This window comes from Neocloeon triangulifer, unplaced genomic scaffold (assembly GCF_031216515.1).
Source record: "Neocloeon triangulifer isolate White Clay Creek 2 clone unplaced genomic scaffold, ASM3121651v1 ptg000014l, whole genome shotgun sequence".
NCBI classification, from domain to species: Eukaryota; Metazoa; Arthropoda; class Insecta; order Ephemeroptera; family Baetidae; genus Neocloeon; species Neocloeon triangulifer.
In genome coordinates this window covers 25,084,025-25,103,887 of record NW_026775556.1, presented here as the reverse complement: position 1 = coordinate 25,103,887, position 19,863 = coordinate 25,084,025, and the positions used below count along the sequence as shown (strand labels likewise).

Here is a 19,863-nt window from a genome sequence, read left to right as displayed (position 1 = left end):
TTTTCTCGCGTGCCATTTGCAAATCTGGTGCGAAGAACGAATGGTTGCGGTGACGTGTGCCATCGCATGTCTTTTTCTCGCACTTCAGCCGCGCGCGCGGCGGCGGCGCCGATTTATAATCGGCGCGTCGCGCGGGGCTTCGCCAATAAGAATTGAATTAGAAACCCTAGCTGTTCATTTTGAGATATCATTTTTATTACGCCAGATACCATACAAAGGGTCTTTGTTTGTCTTTATATGCGAAAACACAGCAGCAAAGCTACCAAAGCTCTGCCCTATTAGTAGTATTATCGTTTCTTATTTGGGGCGCCAAAGTGCAAGCGAAGCAGCCAAATATTTTTGTTGCCCGACCACCGAGAAACCCTTTAATTAGATTATATTACAACAAAAGCCATGCTCTCCTCCTAATCTGATTTGCCTTTTGCATCCGAGAACACGCGCAAAATAAAATTTATTTATGCGAACAATGTTCGTTCTTACAAAACATGTTAATTATTATTTTTTTAATAAACACTTTTAGTTTTTCTATTAATTTAATTTATTTGAGAAGAAAAAATTGTTGGGCAAAACGGCAACAACAATTCTTTTCTTGAAAACATTTTATTCCAAAAGAAAATGAATTGTTAGTGCCGAATTTTCCAAATAAATTGTTTTCAACAATTGAGTGTAAACAATGTGAAATAATTTGAATAAATAAACAATAAAAACATAAATAATAATTAATTTTCCAAACTACTTAAGCAACATTAAATTATTCAACCATTGTCAGATAGAACAAAAATAAAATATTATGACTAAATATTTAATACAATTTTTAACATTATTTTTAAATTAAAATTGAATGTTAAATGAATCAAAAAATTTGAATAACTTTATTTAAAATTGATATTTTCCTAATTAAATTGATCCACAATGTAAATTGAATTGAAATGTAAATTTTATAGTTTTTATTTTCTATAAATATTTATTTATTTTTCCAAAGCATGGCCATTAATTAATCTTCCCTTGTAACTTTTGATGAAAATTTCTTGTATTGGTAGCCAGTAGCGGTTGTTTTTGACGTGTCTCTTTGCATACTGTCCTAATAGTTGGTTCCCGTGTCCTACCAGACTCACATCGCCGGTGCGCGACTCGGGCAAGAAGTCGATTCGCGACTACCTGAGTCTGCTCAAGCAGGACAGCCTCGGCTCGCTGTCCGAGCCGTTCTCCTCCACCCTGACCCCGATGCACCTGCGCAAGGCCAAGCTCATGTTCTTCTGGGTGCGCTACCCGAGCTCGGCGGTGCTCAAGATGTACTTCCCCGACATCAAGTTTAACAAGAACAACACCGCGCAGCTCGTCAAATGGTTCTCCAACTTTAGGTGAGTGTGTCGAATTTTCCTCCTTCTTCCTTTTTATTTTTTTTTTTTTTTGCACATATTTCGCTCGGCCGTTGTTTCGCTCGCGAGCCGCCGGCGTGCAATCGCCAGAAGTTTGAATTATTTTTACTCGAGTGCAAAGCTCATTTTAATGAGAAAAATTTCCACGTTCAAATACGGTGGCGCGCGCAGAGTCAAGTTTCGCCTCCGCCTGCTCTCTCAGCAGCCCTCTTGAGCCGCAAGGGCAGTTTTTATGCTCGCTGAGGGTAATATACGCAAACTTTTTTCCGTGCACGGACAAATGAGCATTCGAAAAGCATAATCCTGTAAAGTAGGCAACCGGGCCTTTGTGCTCCGTATAATTACCGTCTTAATTAGCGCTTCCTAATTGCCGGCTGCGACGGTAAAAAAAAACACACACACGTGAATTTTAATTTTTTTTTCACCCTTTCTTTTCTTCCGCTTTTTTTGTCGCGCGCGGCGCAGCGGAAAAGCAATCCGAGGCTTTCAGCTTTTTGTTTTTGATTAAGTAAGATTTGATGGAAGTGCTCGCGACGTGTTGTGTTGTTTTTTTGCTTTTTTTTTTTTTTTTATTTTCGCGCGCGCAATATCACATTCACACTTCGCGTCTTGCCGCTGAAGGTCCCGCGGGGCCCGAGCGTGCAGGCGCGAGCAAATCCCTGTTTGCTCCTTCGAGAACGCCGCGCATTGTCTCGCGACGTGTTAGTATGTACGGATTTTTTAATGATATTCGGGAAAAAAAATATCACGCTGAAACCTCTCGAGAGCGACAGCGCATCTCTCTCTCATTCGAATGACGCCTGGATTTATATTATGCTTCAATTCCTTGGCGGGATAAGTATTAAAAAAAAAAAAACGTACGCTCTCTCGCAGAACGAGATGAGTTTAGAGCATTAATTGAAACAAGCTGCAGCCAACAAGTCGTGCGGTATGAGAGAGAATAATGTTGTGTACGCGCGAAGAGGGACGCGGCCGCGGCCGAGCACACCTGGTCGACGCCGCCAAGGGGGAAAAGGGCAGGTGATAACGGTAACGCGGCGTCGCACCACGCCTTGCTGAGGGTGCGATTATGCGGCGACGAGCAGCCTCTATTAAGACTCAAGAGCCAAATTACTCTTTTGCTTTCAAGCAAACATGTTTATTTTTATTATATTTTAAAAAACGTTTTACTTGATATTTTTGCAAATAATCTGTTTGAATAATATTTAAATTTTTTATTATTTTGTATATAACTTTAAACTATTTTTGAAATTTTATTGAAATCCAATCAATTGAACAAAAAAACAAATAATTTATTTTATTTGTTTAACTATTATTTGAATTTTTTATAAATGATTTGATTTTATTTTCAATTAATTTAATTTTGTACAAAATTTAAATAAAAACAAAATACTAATTTATATTTTTAACAATAACCCTTTTTTAATAGTAACAATTAAATTTTATTTATATATTGAATAATACATTTTTAACTCGTTATAATTTATTAAATTTTATTGAAATATTTTAATTTCCAATTAAAAAGAAAACAATTAATTTATTTGCTTATCTATATATTATCTCATTTTTTTTCATTGTTTTTTATTTTTCATTTTTTTTTTTGAAAATTATCCCTCTAAATATTATTGAAATTTTATTTATTTCGAATAATGTATTTATTTTTTTGTGCTCAATTTATTTTGTAATGAATTTTTTATAATTTTTTTCCATAAATAAAATTCGGTTTTCTTGTTAATTCGAATTTGATGCTCCGCTCGATTAGTTCCTTTAAATTATCTCACCTCCCCTGCCAAACGTTGAAATTGCTTCATTTTTTTTCGCCCTTGCTTGGTGGTTCGAGCGGGCCATCTGCCCTGCACGCAGCCAAGCCCATATGGCACAGCATAATATTTTACAGCAATAAAGATAGCACTCGCTTGCTCGCTCGCTTTTTTCCGCGAATGCTCTCTCAGACTTGTACGCCAACTTTCTTTGCGGCAAACGGATGGACGGGTTTGCAGAGATCGATAGTTGAAAAATTCCTCTCCACACGCGGCGGACGTACGGACGGACGGACGGGCGTGTGTATTTTTAAAAAACTTGGCTCTTGACTCTCGCCATTTTCATTCCAGTTCTTCTTCCCCCGATTGATTTTGCTAACTTTTCTGCGCGCTTTTTGTTCTCAGGGAGTTCTACTACATCCAGATGGAAAAGTACGCCCGTCAGGCCATCACCGAGGGTGTCAAGAGCGCCGAGGAGATCCACGTGGCCCTCGACTCGGAGATCTACCGAGTGCTCAACCTGCACTACAACCGCAACAACCACATTGAGGTATGGGGACCTCAGGTGCGCATTTCACTCCACCCATATCGTACAATATTTAAATGTGCTTGTCCCCCTTTAATCTTAATTTTTTTGTTTTAAATTTATGTTTTCAAAGAGTTTTAGAAAAAAAAGTCCACTTTAGTGTTGTCTTGGAATTAAAAAAATTACTATAGAACGTTTTTAAAGAGAAATAATACTTTGGTGGAGTTTTTGACATGCGCAGCATGATGGTAGTTTAAAGTCTTAATTTACGTAGTTATACCCGCCCGCTTTACATGTGTGCCCTGCAAGTTGCATAAGCAGTCGGGCGTTCAGATGGCAGTTTTTTTTTATAATAATCCGAAATCTAAAATTTAAAATTATTTTTTATATTTTGATCAATTTTTGATCAGGTTGCTGGAATTTTTCCGAAAGTTTTCGGCGAGCCTGAGCTTAGTCGTTTCAAATCGCCCCAATTACTTGATCACGGGCTCGGCGCGGCAAAGAAACAAAACCCTTTTCGTGGTATTTCGTCTCTCTTAATCCCTCGTTTATCGCAAAGAGGGCGCAATTTGCACAGCAAGCGTTTTTCCCCGCTCGCTCGCTCGTTCGCGGTAATTAATTAATCTCGTTAGCCGTGCGTAGACGTCAGAGTAAAGAGAGCGAGAAAAAAAATCGTTGACTCGGCTGCCATCTCGCCCGATTGCCGGCAACTCTTTCCTCCCGCAACACCGCGAGGCGCGCGAAAACACAGTGACTCATTTTTGTCTCTCGACTGCACAGGTTCCTTCCAACTTCCGGTTCGTCATCGAGCAGACGTTGCGAGAGTTCTTCAAGGCCATCCAGACGGGCAAGGACGCCGAGCAGTCGTGGAAAAAGTCCATCTACAAAGTCATCTCGCGGCTCGACGACGCCGTGCCCGAGTACTTCAAGTCGCCCAACTTCCTCGAGCAGCTCGAGTAAATAATGTACATTTTTGAGGAGAAACATGCAACCATTGATCTCTCACACAATAAGCATATCCTAATTGTTAAGGGGGGCCCCCGAGCGGCAACAAAACTGACCCCGCGAAACAGTTCGCCGCCCCCCGGTCTTGCTCTTGTAAATAGAATCTCTCTCACACACACACACTACACGCATTCCGAAAGGGCTGCTTTCGGACACTGGAAAAAAACACACACAAATCATCATCTATATGCGTCGGATTTTAATCTGAGTAAGAATACACGCGGCCTGAAAGGCCCAGTTTCTCTTTGTAGTTGAGCAGTTTAGAGGACGTGAAAGAAAGAAAGAAATTGATTAATTATGTTGTTGAATGTAGCGGCTAAATTTAAATGTCAATCTGCTGTCTTTCCTATATATATTTGCGAGAATCGTCACTCATACTTAATTATGGAAAAGTCTTTAGGAGTTAAAGAAATTTCATGTGCTGGTCGTGTCAAAGGATAAATTATAAATTTAGCAAATCGGGCGTTGCCTGTTTGAATAAAAAGCAGTGTGCATTGTAAAAAGTTTAATCAACGGACGCGGTCCCACTTTTGCTGACATTTCTCTCTTTCTCTCTCTCTTAATCTTGGGTGTGTTAAAATGAAATACTTTTTGTCGTGTTTATTATGGAAATGAAAAGAATATTTAATGACAAATTAAAATGAGAGTATTTAACTTTAGATGAAAGAGTACAAGAAAAATTTATTTAACAAGCGAATCGCATTAAAATAGACAAGCAAGAAAACCTGCTCAAGTTTTTTGATCCAGACATGAAACTCGCATTTGAATATCAATAATCACGACTATTGTAAAGGTGGTAGGTGTTGATTATTATTATTACACACACACTGAGTAAGCGTAAATTAAAAACTAACCACTGGGTATGATCTGGAGACCAACGAACATTTGAGTAAATGAATGAAAGTGATGATATATAGAAATTAACTTAAAAAGAGTGCAGCAGAGTGAACAAATAATGGATTGAAAAAAAGTTTAAATTTCTCTGTCTAATGTATTTAATGAATATATTTAAAAAAGACGAAAAATTATACTTAGCGCCTCAGTTTGTAAATATTGAGAAAATTATAAAATTATATTATCGGAAAATTAGCGAGGATGCACTTGATTTGTCGGTCAATGGAGTTGGCATTTTAGAACAAAAAGACGAAAGAAAAAAATTATAAGAACCAAAGTGTCCTTTTTCGACTGCTAAAATTTTTAAAAAAAGAAAAGCTACCAAAACTGCTAATGACGATGATGAGGATGATGATGGACTATTGTTATAATTTTTACTTACATAATAATTTATATCAACATGCGATAATCTTATGGGTTTTTGTCCACCACTGATCAATTGATTTTGTTTCAATGTAAATCTAGTCACTTATCGAGGCGGTTTTTATATTCTTCTCATTTTTCAACATACATTGTCTGTCCATGAACAAGCTGCATGTATAAAAAGTATAATCTTACGCATAACAAAAAGACGCAATGACTATTGATGATGATGATGAAAAGATAATGACGACTAAAAGTTGAAGCAATACAAGGTCTGTCTGTTGTTGGACTCGATCAATCACAAACACACGCACGCGTTAGATTCTTGTATGCTTTGATTTTTCTCACTCTCACACACACACGCATACAAACATACCAAAAACTCAGACATTAATATATTGATATACCAAAGCTAGTGGCTCGCGCCGTCGTCCGACTCTTTTCCCAGCAGTACGGGGGCTGCGAAAAACACGGAAATGAGTCGCACCGCGGCCGCCGCTCTCTCGCTCACCACGAAATCGATCATTTTCCCAATAACGAAATGACGAGACTCAAAATACAACACCCGCACTCCGACTTGATTCGTTGTGTAAGACGTATAAAAAAAATAATAAAACAAGCGCGTGAACCAAACCGTATATATATTTATGTAGTTATGAGAAGACGCGGCCCGCACTTAATGCGCGCCGCGTCCAAATCACACACTTGCATATAGTACGAGCAAAATTTCACTCGCAAACAAACAAACAAATGAAAACATCTCTCGAAACCAAACAAACAAACAAACACATAGCATACTAATTTATAACGATTAAGTAATAAAAATAGCCGTGTTACACATTATCTCTCTTTCTCTCGCTATAATATTACAAATAACTGTATTAACAGTCGTAAGCCAGTGTTGTTTAATTATCAATTGAATTGATTATTGAATTGATTCTGAAAGACTGGATGTTCTCTGTTTTTTGGAATTACTCGGTTATTAGGCGCGAGCTCTGACACGCAACTCATATTCCCCAGACACACAATGTTAATTATTGATTGTGACTGCTGTTATATTTCCCCTAGGAGATAACGAGAAACTGTACCACCCTGTAATTTGATTAATTTCCATCTTGTTCAGATATAATATAATGGTGGAGGCGCTTTCGATTTTGGAACTTGGATGGAGAAATTTTCGGCGAGAATTCCGTCTCGCCTATTATTTCTCTGTTCTTGTATTACACACATATTTGGAGTCGTTCCAGTCGTCAGCTGCAATATTAAAAGAAAATAAAAAACGAACACTTTATACACGCATACATAAAAATACACACACTCGTTATGCTTTTCACTCTCACACTTTTCGTCCCCGCGACATCGATTCTCTCTCTTGTTTTCGAGAAGAAATAATAAATCAATATTTCTAACGTAGTTCAAGAATTATAAATAATACCGGTCGGATTTTGGTTTTTTATTCTTTCCGCGCTACTTTCGTTCAAACATGGTGCAAAACTTTTGGATTTTTACAAATTCCTCGCATCAAAATCGCAAACACGCCCGTTGAGTTCAGCATCTTTTGAGACGCTCCCCCCGCAGTTATTACATCAAAAGTGAATCTAAAAGGTCGTAAGTACAACTTAGAGGTACTTAAGAGAGGATTATTTTCCATTTTGACACACGAAAGAGCACCTTTTGCGCCTTATAAATGTATGTAACCAAAATCTGCCTTAAATTATTCTATTATATATTTTCGTATAGAGTGAAGTAAAAAACAAACAAAAAAAACAAAGAAGTGTAATAAATTTAAAAAGAAACAAAAGAGAGCGATTTATTCAACTCACAAACACACACAAAAATTAAATGCTTATCGTAAAGAGAAAAAAAATTCAACAACTAAAAGTGAAAGAGAGCAGACGCAAAAAATCTAAAAAATACACTTTTCGGAACAAAACAAATTTCGGACTCTGAATGAGAAAAAAAAATTGAGTTTTTGCTTTCTCTCTCGTTTGGTTTCTCTCCTTATGATTTTAATCACAAACACACACTACTATACTCTGTATAATTTCCAAACACCGCCACTACCATAATATAAAAACAAACAAACACTGAAGTGAACAACAACAACAACAACGGAACAACGCGCTGACTGTCAAAATTATTTGCTTGACCACCATTATTGTTAATCTCTCTTTCTCTCTGTCGAACTTTATAATTTGCCAGTCGTTTCCTCCACGTGAGACTCGAGAATAGACCGATTGATTATACCCCCCACGTCCCTGACGCTGAAATATAATAAGAAAATTCACAAACTCACACACAAACAAATACAAAACTCACTCACAAAAACATACACGGAATAAAATTCTCATCTAGTCCACATGATGAAATTGATGATAGTCATTCTTTTCTTGGGTGTACAGTGTAGCTTATTCATGTAAGAATGTTTATTGTCGTTGTGCAGGAATTAATAAGACAAAAATGAGCGTTTTATCGCATTAACCGATTCGAACGAGACGGAGCCCTCGTTGAAATCATATATGTTGAATTATTACTATATTATTATAATTGTCTCACATCTTGTAAATCCTAATTTTATATGTAACCCTTGCACCTTTTATATATTTTTAATCTCTCACACTTCGCTCGATTATTGTATTTTGGTGCTGTACCGCCGAAATATGCTATTATATACTTTTTCGTTTGATATTCCAATACATTTTGTTTGTTGCACAAGCACACACGCAAAAAAAGAAGAAACAAGTCGTTATTATTTACTCGTTTTATTTCCTTTAGTTTTAAGAACTTTTTCAAAGAAGAGCCGAACAGCGCCGAGTGCTATCAATTTTTGCGACGTACTTAAACTCACGACAGGCGAGATCCACCAGAAACCAACCACCGAGCACTGCAGTTGAACAATAGAACCAGCCGATTAATGACGCAATTGATCACTTCAAAAGACTCTTTTGACAACAGGCACCACATTTTTATACCCGAACCAACTCGAATAAAAATCGTCGATCCACCCACAGATCAAAAAGGCAGCAATGGGCTCATTTTTGAACGTCCGACTCAAAGTGCCTTCCAAAACGATCATGTTTGATTATTTTCAAAAGTAACAAATTGGGCCCTTCCATAGAACCGTAAACTCCACAACCAAAAGCACTCGGCGCCGTTCGACCCTCGTAGCGAAATTTAAGCAAAAAGCTCCGCTCCTGTCACGTTAAATAGAAAAAAAACGCTGCTGTACCACATTATTGAAAAAAAAGATGTTCGTGTTACCGATTTACACATACGAGAAAAGTATAAAAAAAAAACGAGAGTAATTTAAGAATAAGAGGAAAAATGAAGAAAGAAAAGCCTTCGCGTCCGCGCGGAGCCAAAAAGAAATGAGCAAGATTTGTTGAGAAAACGGATTCAAGAAATTTGACGAGCGTTTTCCTTCTTTTGTTATACTTTGTAATATGAACAGGCAATTAATTAATTATTACTGTATTGCATCATTATTCTAATAGTAATGATAGTTTGTAGTCTATGATGAAATAAAAACGGCAAGTATGCGAAGAAAAAAAAATTCCTTCTTGTTTCACTTTTTTTTTCAACATCCTTCTCTCTTGGCAACAAATTATCGCGCACAGCGCCTTATTATCACTTTGCTTTTTATCTCTCATTACTGGCCGGTCGAGGCCGTAATCTCGCTCTTTGCAATACACCAAGTAACTCAATATTGACGCAGTACTATGTAAGTAGGGGAACCAGATGATAAATGCAGCGACTGTCGGCCTACGGATAGGATGTTGCACTTCCTACATCATGAGTCAATGAGCCAGTGAATGCTGTTTCAAGTTTCCACAATGAACATCAGAGATGTTGAAATTATTGTTAATTTTTCAAATGGTATTAAACAACACATATTTTTATGTAGATATGAAAAGTTTAGGTTAAAATTTAAAAAAAAAATATAAATGATAGAAAACTTTCAATTGAAAAAAAAATTTTTTTTTTAAATTATTTATTTTTAAAATTTAAAATTCCCCAGACGAAAAAATAATTTTTCTAAATTAAAATTACACACAAATAAAACATAAAAATTTTAATATAAATTAATAGTTTATATAAATTTTTTATTTTTAAATTTTATTTTATCCCAAAAAATTAATTTTTTTACAAATTGGTTATTTAGATTAACTCTGCCCAAAATTAACATAAAAATTGAAACCAGGCAATAATCCTCGTTGCAAAGAAGATAAAATAAAGGACAACTGGCCTCAATAGGCGAAGTGCGGACTGCTGGTACTTAAAAAACCTAGGGTTTGTGTCATGACTCATGTCCAAACTAAAACTGAGGAATTTAAAGAGAAATTAAAATTAATTTTATCCCAAATAAAAAAAAAACATCTAACGATATCTATTGGCCGGAACACGATTTTTTTTTATTAAGCAAAATAAGCGCTCATTAATAATTGATTTTCCAGGACTTTATAAACTTGAGCGCTTTGATCACATCTTGCGGAACAACTTGAAATTCAGGAATTCCAACCAACGTAATAAGCATAAGCGATACATGCAGATGATAAACTTAATAGGCAACACAACTAGAAGAGCGAAATTTGTTCCTTTCAATCATGCCAAGTCGTTGGTGGGCCGAGCAGACGACGGACCGCGCCCAATGTCACTCGATTAACCGGCTTTCTTTGAAAATTTGTTTGACCAATCCATAGAAATTCGATGCTAAAGGCGTGAGAAAGCAGTCCTGAAAGAAATTATTTCGGTGGTCGACACGAAGGAAGGAACTGTCAGGTTTGTTTTAATATCAGAACGTATGCAACCTGCAACGCATGCATGAGAAGCGGGACACGTACTTTGAGGTCTACACAAGAAACAACGAGGGAATTATTTTTAAAATTAAAAAAATAATTATAATTGGTGTACATTTTACTTCATAATTATTGGGCGGTATTCTCTTGACTTATTTATTCCGGTTTAAATGCTATGGATAAATTTTAACCCACTGGGCACTGGGAGACAGCAAATGACCATATTTAAGCTGAAATCAAGGCTAAAACCAGTAAAAACCCTCTACCTATGCCATTGCTAAAGACGAGCCAATAAACTAAAGTCAAAACAAAGTGACAAGAGAAGACAAAGCCAGAGGTAAATCCAAAACCAAAGGGCGCACGAAAGCTAATAACATATTTTTTTTTCTATTTTTTTTTCTTTTTTCTTGAAGCCTGCAAATGTCAAAATTGTATTTGAAAAATAGGCTCAAGCTATTCGCGGGGCAAAGTTAGTCAAAACTGGCAATGATGTAGTTAACAATCAATACTTTTTTTAGAGGAAAATAATTAAAAAAAAAAAAAAATATTTTGCACTTTTTTAACCCTTTCATATTTCTATATAAAAAACAGTCTCGGTTCGATCGATGAAACCATCACCATTCGTTTTCACGGGGCAAAGTTAGTCAAAACCGTCAATCATATAGTTTACAATCAATATTGTTTTTTATAGGAAAATAATTTATAAAATATAAAAATTAATTTTTTTGTACTAGTATAAGAAACCAGAAAAAAGATCAAACTTTGGTCAATATTCCTGCAATTAGATCAATCGTTGACCTTTATTCACCGCTCACCAATGACCGCTCAACGTCTCCGCTAACCACTCAGCCTTTCATCGCTGACCGCTCAAATAAGCAATTTTTTCAATTATTTATAAGTTTTCATTTTTTTATTGGAAATTATTTAAAATTTAAATAATAAAATTATGAATAATTATTATTTTAACATCAATCAATTGAATAAATATTTATGGTGCTAAGTTCGATTGAAATACTAATTTTTTATTAAAAAATTGAATATTTTTAAATAAGAAATATTTGAACAAAACATTAAAATATAATAGCATTTAAATTATAATTGTTAGTTTTTAAATAATATAATTTACTTTTTAAAGCAAAAAAAGAAAACAATCGTAATTATTATATTAATAACAATTTAATACTTTGAAAATAGAATAATTATCAATGAAATTCAAATTAACATTAAATTATTATTTTAAATTAATTTTTTTAAAGTATTTTAATTATGTATTTATTAAATTAACTTTCTTAAATAACCATCGACACTAGAAAAGCATTTATTTTCATTTATCACTCTATTCCACGTAATTACACCTTTCACCGCTCAACGCACACCGCTCAAGCCTTTCACCGCTGACCGCTCAGCCATTCACCGCTCCCCGCTGACCGCTCAGCTATTCACAGCTCATCGCTGAACGCTCAGCCTTACACCGCTCACCACTAACCGCTCAACGCTGACCTCTAACGTCTCCGCTCACCGCTCAGCCTTTCACCGCTCACCCACTCACCGCTCACCACTGACAACTCAACGTCTCCGCTCACCGCAAAACGATCACCAATCACCGCTCACCTCTCAACGTCTCCGCTCAACCCTCAGACTTTCACCGCTCAGCCTTTCACCACTCACAGCTGACCTTATTGTAATTTTTATATAAATAACAATTTAATTACAATTTAATACTTTGAAAATAAAATAATTATCAATGTCATTCAGATTAACATTAAATTATTATTTTTTATTAATTTTTTTAAAAGTATTATAATAATGTATTAAATATATTAACTTTCATAAATTAACCACCGACACTAGAAAAGCATTTTTTTTTCATTTGTAATAATTACACCATTCACGGCTCACCGCTCTAGCCTTTCACCACTCACCACTGACCGCTCAGCCTTTAACCGCTCACCGCTCAGCCTTTCACCGCTCAACGCTCAGCCTTTCACCGCTCACCGCTCAGCCTTTCACCGCTCACCGCTGACCGCTCAGCCATTCACCGCTCACCGCTCAGCATTTACGGCTCACAGCTCAGCATTTCACCGTTCACCGCTCAGCCTTTCAACGCTCACCGCTGACCTCTCAACGTCTCCGCTCAACCCTCAGCCTTTCACCGCTCAGCCATTCAACGCTAACCGCTGACCTTTCATCGTCTCCGCTCAACTCTCAGCCTTTCACCGCTCAGCCTTTCACCGCTGACTTCTCAACGTCTCCGCTCAACCCTCAGCCTTTCACCGCTCACCGCTGACCGCTCAGCCTTGAACCGCTCACCGCTCATCTTTTCACCGCTCTCCGCTCAGCCTTTAACCAATCACCGCTCAGCCTTGCACCTCTCACCGCTGACCTCTCAACGTCTACGCTCAACCCTCAGCCTTTCACCGCTCACCGCTCAGCCATTCAACGCTCACCGCTGACCTCTCAACGTCTACGCTCAACCCCCAGCCTTTCACCGCTCATCGCTGACCTCTCAACGTCTCCGCTCAACCCTCAGCCTTTCACCGCTCACCGCTGACCGCTAAGCCATTCACCGCTCACCGCTCAGCATTTACGGCTCACAGCTCAGCATTTCACCGTTCACCGCTGACCTCTCATCGTCTCCGCTAAACCCTTAGCCTTTCACCGTTCACCGCTCAGCCTTTCACCGCTCGCCGCTGACCTCTCAACGTCTCCGCTCAACCCTCAGCCTTTCACCGCTCAGCCATTCAACGCTAACCGCTGACCTTTCATCGTCTCCGCTCAACTCTCAGCCTTTCACCGCTCACCTTTCAGCCATTCAACACTCACGAACTCACCGCTGACCTTTCATCGTCTCCGCTCAACTCTCAGCCTTTCACCGCTCAATTTTCAGCCATTCAACACTCACCGCTGACCTATCATCGCCCCCGCTCAACCCTCAGCCATTCACCGCTCACCGCTCAGCCATTCAACGCTAACCGCTGACGTCTCAACGTCTCCGCTCAACCCTCAGCCTTTCACCGCTCAACGCTCAGCCATTCAACACTCACCGCTGACCTTTAATCGTCTACGCTCAACCCTCAGCCTATCGCCGCTCACCGCTGACCGCTCAGCCGTTAACCGCTCAACGCTCAGCCTTTAACCGCTCACCGCTCAGCCTTTCACCGCTCACCGATCAGCCATTCCTTTCTCACCGCTCAGCCTTTCACCGCTCACCGCTGACCTCTCAACGTCTTTGCTCAACCGTCAGCTGTTGTTGTTGTTGTTGTTGTTGATATTGATTATGGCTTTGGCAGGACCATTCAGCCAAAACACACTCACCGCTCACCGCTTAGCCATTCACCGCTCACCGCTCAGCCATTCAACGCTCACCACTGACCTCTCAACGTCTCCGCTCAACCCTCAGCCTTTCACCGCTCTCCGCTCAGCCTTTAACCGCTCACCGCTCAGCCATTCAACGCTCACCGCTGACCTTTCATCGTCTCCGCTCAACTCTCAGCCTTTCACCGCTCACCGCTGACCTCTCAACGTCTTCGCTCAACCCTCAGACTTTCACCGCTCACCGCTGACCGCTCAGCCTTTCACCACTCACCGCTCAGCCATTCAACGCTCACCGCTGACCTTTCAACGTCTCCGCTCAACCCTCAGACTTTCACCGCTCACCGCTGACCGCTCAGCCTTTCACCGCTGACTTCTCAACGTCTCCGCTCAACCCTCAGCCTTTCACCGCTCACCGCTCAGCCTTTAACCGCTCACCGCTCAGCCTTTCACCGCTCACCGCTGACCTCTCAACGTCTCCGCTCACCCCTCGGCCTTTCACCGCTCACCGCTGACCGCTCAGCCTTTAACCGCTCACCGCTCATCTTTTCACCGCTCACCGCTCAGCCTTTAACCGCTCACCGCTCAGCCTTGCACCTCTCACCGCTGACCTCTCAACGTCTCCGCTCAACCCTCAGCCTTTCACCGCTCACTGCTCAGCCATTCAACGCTCACCGCTGACCTCTCAACGTCGCCGCTCAACCCTCAGCCTTTCACCGCTCACCGCTCAGCCATTCAACGCTCACCGCTGACCTTTCATCGTCTCCGCTCAACTCTCAGCCTTTCACCGCTCACCGCTCAGCCATTCAACACTCACCGATAAAACGACCTTTTATCGTCTCCGCTCAACCCTCAGCCTTTCACCGCTCACCGCTCAGCCTTTCACCGCTGACTTCCCAACGTCTCCGCTCAACCCTCAGCCTTTCACCACTCACCGCTCAGCCTTTCACCGCTCACCGCTCAGCCATTCCTTTCTCACCGCTCAGCCTTTCACCGCTCACCGCAGACCTCTCAACGTCTCCGCTCAACCCTCAGCCTTTCACCGCTGACCGCTGACCGCTCAGCCTTTAACCGCTCACCACTCAGCCTTTCACCGCTCACCGCTCAATATGACCGATCACCGCTGACCGCTCAGCCTTTCTCTTCTGACCGCTCACCGCTCAATGTCACCGCTCACCGAAGGCTCTCACGAACTTGTCTGACGAAGTAACCATCACAAAAGACTCTCATGATCTTATTCTCACAAATAAAGCCCTCACGAACTATCCTCACTAATTTTTCATGAAAAAAAACCCTCACGAAAGATTCTTACGAAATTATTCTCACGAATAAAACCCCCACGAAAAGGTTTTTCCGGCCTCTGCCCTTTAATAGTTGTGCATAGGGCACCCATTTTATATTTAGTGGGTGTAACTTTATTTTAAAAATCATCAATTGAATGAAGAGTCATTATGACAAGAAATAACTAAATTGTTGTAAGTCATGCAACAGTTAAATTGGAACGGCCGTTTGATAAATAAAATCAAGATTTAAATTGTGAAATGCTTTTTTCTTGTAGTGCCATATAAAGTCTTAAGTCTCAATCATTAATGGTGGTTCTGAAGGGAATTGTAATAATTTAAGTTATGAATTTAAAAATTTAGGGGCATGAATGTGTCACAGTTTTTAATAATTTTTTTTTTTTTATTTTACTGCTGTTTGTTTCTTTTGAGCTTGCGAGAGAGAGAAATGGTCTCAAGGAGTATCATGTTGTGAGCAGGCGTCTGCTGGAGCTGTGGTTGGGTGGCACCTTCATAAAATTAATATAATTTGAAGGCTGCCTGCGCCGAGATGTCAACGGCCAGCAGCAGATTTCGGCTGATAGGCGCGTCTGGCTTTGATGGCGTGCAGGCCCCAAAAATCTTTCTCGCTCGCTCTCTTTCCGACCGACCGATTGACTCGGCGGCTGCAGCCGACGCACCCTAGCCTCTCGCGTTAATTAAGGCAGACCGAGTGGAAAATTCGCACCGAGGCTTTTCGCCGCCGCCTTAATTTTGGGCCGGGCGACAAAAATCTTGAAGCTAAACATAGAGGCTTTTTAGTTGCAAAGTACGTGTCTTTAATGATTCATATTCATCCGAGCAATTACTGCCCCAAGTACATTATACGTATATTAAAAAATTATCAATTTTGAATCATAAAGAGAGTAAAATTATTGTTAACAACAAATCAATCATCATTATTAAATTTAAAGTAATTGGATATTTAAAAATCAGAATCAAAAATTTTTAAATCGCAAATTTTGCTAACTCACATTTTTTCACTTAGTTATTGATTCTAACACTAAATCCTAAAAAAAATTGACTGCTTTATCAAGTTAATTTTACTTAAATACACTTAAAATACATTACATACTTGCAATGTTTTCTAGGAAGTTATTGTGAACTATTATTTACTAATATTTTATTTGCAGTTTGATTTTGAAATGATTTATTTTATAATTGTTTTTCTTTGGTCAACATAATTAAAAAAATTATAATTGTTTCTGTTTTTTTTTTGTCCGAATGCTATTTTTTAATTGCAAAAAAAAAAATTGTTAACGATGAGCGATGAGTTTGTGGCCAAAACGGCACCACCTATAACAAATAATTCGCTAAAACTTCCCAGATAAAAAATACCTCATTAATCGCATCAACTTTGGTTTAAAAAAAAAACGGATAGTTTTAACGAGAATATAATTATTGCTTCAAAAATTGACTCCTCTTGGAAAAATAAAATTTATAATTATCTTTTAAACATATTATTTATTCTTCTCGGACAATATGAATATAAATTTTAAAATTGGAATAGAGAAGGAAGTCATAAGCAAATGTCTGCTGACACGGCCGACACCAAATTAATAGCACGAAAAAAGAGTTCCATGTAATTGTGTTTTTCGTTTAACACAAAGGAAAAAGCAATAAATACGAGATTTATTTTAAATTAAAAAAATCTCATTTGATGTTTGATTGAAGATTGTAAGAGGACGCTAGTTGTTGCATTTGCAAATTCAGAGGGCGTCTTGACGGTCGAGAAATCGGCAGCAACATTGTAGAAGGCGGCACCGATTACCTCTGCTACAATGTTTCCCCACCATACACTGCAGCCCCTCTGGCGCACTCCTTAGTTTCGCTCACTTAGCTCTTGGGGAAAATTCTAAGTTTAGTCGAGCTATGGGATCTTTAAGTGAAGTGTCTTCACGAACTTGAATGATCATTGGATACTGCACAAAGTGTTTGATTCTCCTTACATTTATTGAAATGTGATTCTAGGAACCTGTGAAATCTAGTTTATTTTCGGCGATTCAAGTGCGTCATTGATTTGGTGTCCCAAACAAGGAAATCCTCCAAAAAATGATCAAACTCTAAAATTTCTACAAAAATTGTCTTCTGTTCTTGTGATGCCTAAGTTTTCAACATTTGGATACTTACATATTATGGACGCTAATTAACTTGATGGATATCAATTCTGAAGGTAAGACAATCATTTCATCTTCAACACTAAAAGGTCTTCAGTCAGTTTTTTATAAAATATACAATGCACACTTAAATTAGATTACATACAACATTATTTTTTTTTTATACAGTCCACTCCGTTTATTTGTACTATTTCTCCAAACTCCAAACAATCGCAGCTGAATGCGACAGATTAATTAATGATAAAGTACAATTGATGCATGCATCGTTTTGTTGTGATTGAGTGATGGTGTAATTTTAGCTTGCCCAAGTATTAGTGTAGTAGTATCAGCGGAAATGTTGAGTTCTCTTGGCCACAGAACACCCTAATTGAAAACAATTTATCCCTAGTTAGGTCGTGGGCCTTTGTCATAGCGCCAGGGCTGCGTTCGAAGGGCCTAACGTGGCTAGTGAAGCTTATCTCTAATTTTTTTAGTTCTTTATTTATTCAAATGAAATTTTTAATAAATATTATTGTACCGCATTTCTAACTTATAATTCTTATTTATTTTTATGTTTGGTTAGACGTGATTCTAATCCATTTGTCCTTTCCAATAGATTGGTTGTGGAAACAATATACAGAATAGTTGAAATTATCCCGGAGTTCGATAAAGACAAACTGGAATTAATTTTTATAATTCAGCTTTTTGTTATATTCGTGGTGAAGAGAGAATAAAATGCCTAGGGATTCTTGTTTTTATTAACCTATTTAAAAATGTAATTAAATTCGACAGACTTTTTTCTAGTTGCAAGAAAACTATAATTTTCAATTGGCAGGAAGTAATGTATTATCTCTCAACCTTGCGCATATTCAGTATCATATTTTGAGTTGAAAATAATACAATATGACTTGATTAGAATAAATAATAATAATTTTATGTATTCCACAGTTTCTCCAAAATAGAATGTATTGTGTCAAAATTTCCTAATGAAAATTTCAAAATTAAAAAGTTTTGGGTTTTAAAAATAATCAGATCTAGTTAAGTCATAATTATTATGATTTAATATGGAAGTGGCAGAATAATCATTATTTTTGCAACCATTTACGAGTCGAGCTTAGAAAAATACCTTGTTCATTTATAACCTTCTCGGAATTAAAAAATAAAAATAAAATAAAAATTACTAAAAGTAAAACTGTTGAATCATATTAAATTTATTTCAAACGAACAAAAGATAAAATTTTATTAATTCATTTTATGATCAGATTCTATAATTGGTTACAATTTTGAGCAAATCTGAAAAGTGTGAATACAAATTGTTAGTAAAATTAGTGGCACAAAATTAAATTAAATAATCACAAAATACACGACTTCGGCGGCTGTATGAAAGTTATTTATGCGGTTCCTCCTTTTAGCACCCTTTAAATCTTAATTTTTTATTAAATATGAGTTCTTATATAAAACGATTAAATATATGATTCCTCATAAAAGTTGATTCAAATTACAAAATAGGCAGAAAATTAAATTTTTCTCCAAATTCTTATTATATATTTTTTATAATTATATTTTTATATTTGATTTGACCTGAAGTTCACGATCATAAAAACATTTCAAGTAAATTAAATATCGAGCAATGATTTAAAGAAATCTTTTCCCACAATTAATGAGATATTTTTTCATCGTTGAAGTGTTTTATATAATTAAATAATTCACCAACGTCAATTATGCATTAAAAAAAAAAATGGTTGATCAATAAGTGTCTCGTAGACACGCACACGTGCCGAGTTTTTTTTCGTCTACGAAATAGTAACAGAGCAAAAAGCACCTGTTGCGTCTAGACAGCCGCTCTCCCCCTCAGAATTAGCGCGCGCAATCGCCTAATGAGCTAGAGACGCCACCTGGGTATCGCTTTACCCACAAAAAAGGGTCAAGATTCCGCGCATTCTGCCTTGTCTAGGCGAAATTACGCGCACATGTCGTCGCTGGGGCATCCATAGAAATCGTCAAAGGACAACTTTGTAAGGCCGGGTGTGTATCGGGTTGACATGATCGCGCGGATTAAAATTTTCATATGCAAATTTTTCGCCGAGCGTTTTTTTTTTTTTTTTTTTTGCGGCCGACGGCGAAACCCGATACCGCATACGTCGTCTTTTCGGTTCTCAGCCGCGCGGCATCAAAGGATCTGGAAGGAGGTTTCGGCGCACACTACACTGCACTAATTACCCTGCGCGATTTTCGGGCGGCGCTGATGCGTGTGTGATTGGAAAATGAGCGTCGTTTTTCAGGGCAGGGGTTCGAGGCCCAGCGAGACACACCGCCGAGCTGCCGGATGGCAACAAGCTAATATAGAGGTGGGTGGGTGTCCGTGCAGGCGACAAATTTGCAAAAGTGACTCGCCTTGCCACTCATGTCGCCA

General features: G+C 38.4%; 2 protein-coding genes across 8 annotated transcripts in view; both read left to right on the top strand.

The window, feature by feature from the left end:
- LOC132199799 (homeobox protein prospero-like) overlaps positions 1 to 7,728 on the top strand; it is a 55,961-nt gene extending 48,233 nt beyond the window's left edge. For 5 of the 7 annotated variants that reach the window (XM_059624805.1, XM_059624806.1, XM_059624800.1 and 2 more), the window contains 3 exons: positions 1,089 to 1,361; positions 3,545 to 3,704; positions 4,446 to 7,728. In XM_059624805.1, the coding sequence (XP_059480788.1) occupies positions 1,089 to 1,361; positions 3,545 to 3,704; positions 4,446 to 4,625 (613 nt within the window). In that variant the 3' untranslated portion in view covers positions 4,626 to 7,728. The remainder of the gene's footprint in view (positions 1 to 1,088; positions 1,362 to 3,544; positions 3,705 to 4,445) is intronic. The other 2 variants (XM_059624804.1, XM_059624803.1) reach the window with 2 other exon arrangements.
- Positions 7,729 to 17,175: 9,447 nt separating this feature from the next.
- Positions 17,176 to 19,863, top strand: part of LOC132200578 (doublesex- and mab-3-related transcription factor 1-like) — a 75,533-nt gene continuing 72,845 nt past the window's right edge. Inside the window, exon 1 of the mRNA XM_059626156.1 lies at positions 17,176 to 17,527. The gene's annotated coding sequence lies outside the window, so the exon portion shown is untranslated. The remainder of the gene's footprint in view (positions 17,528 to 19,863) is intronic.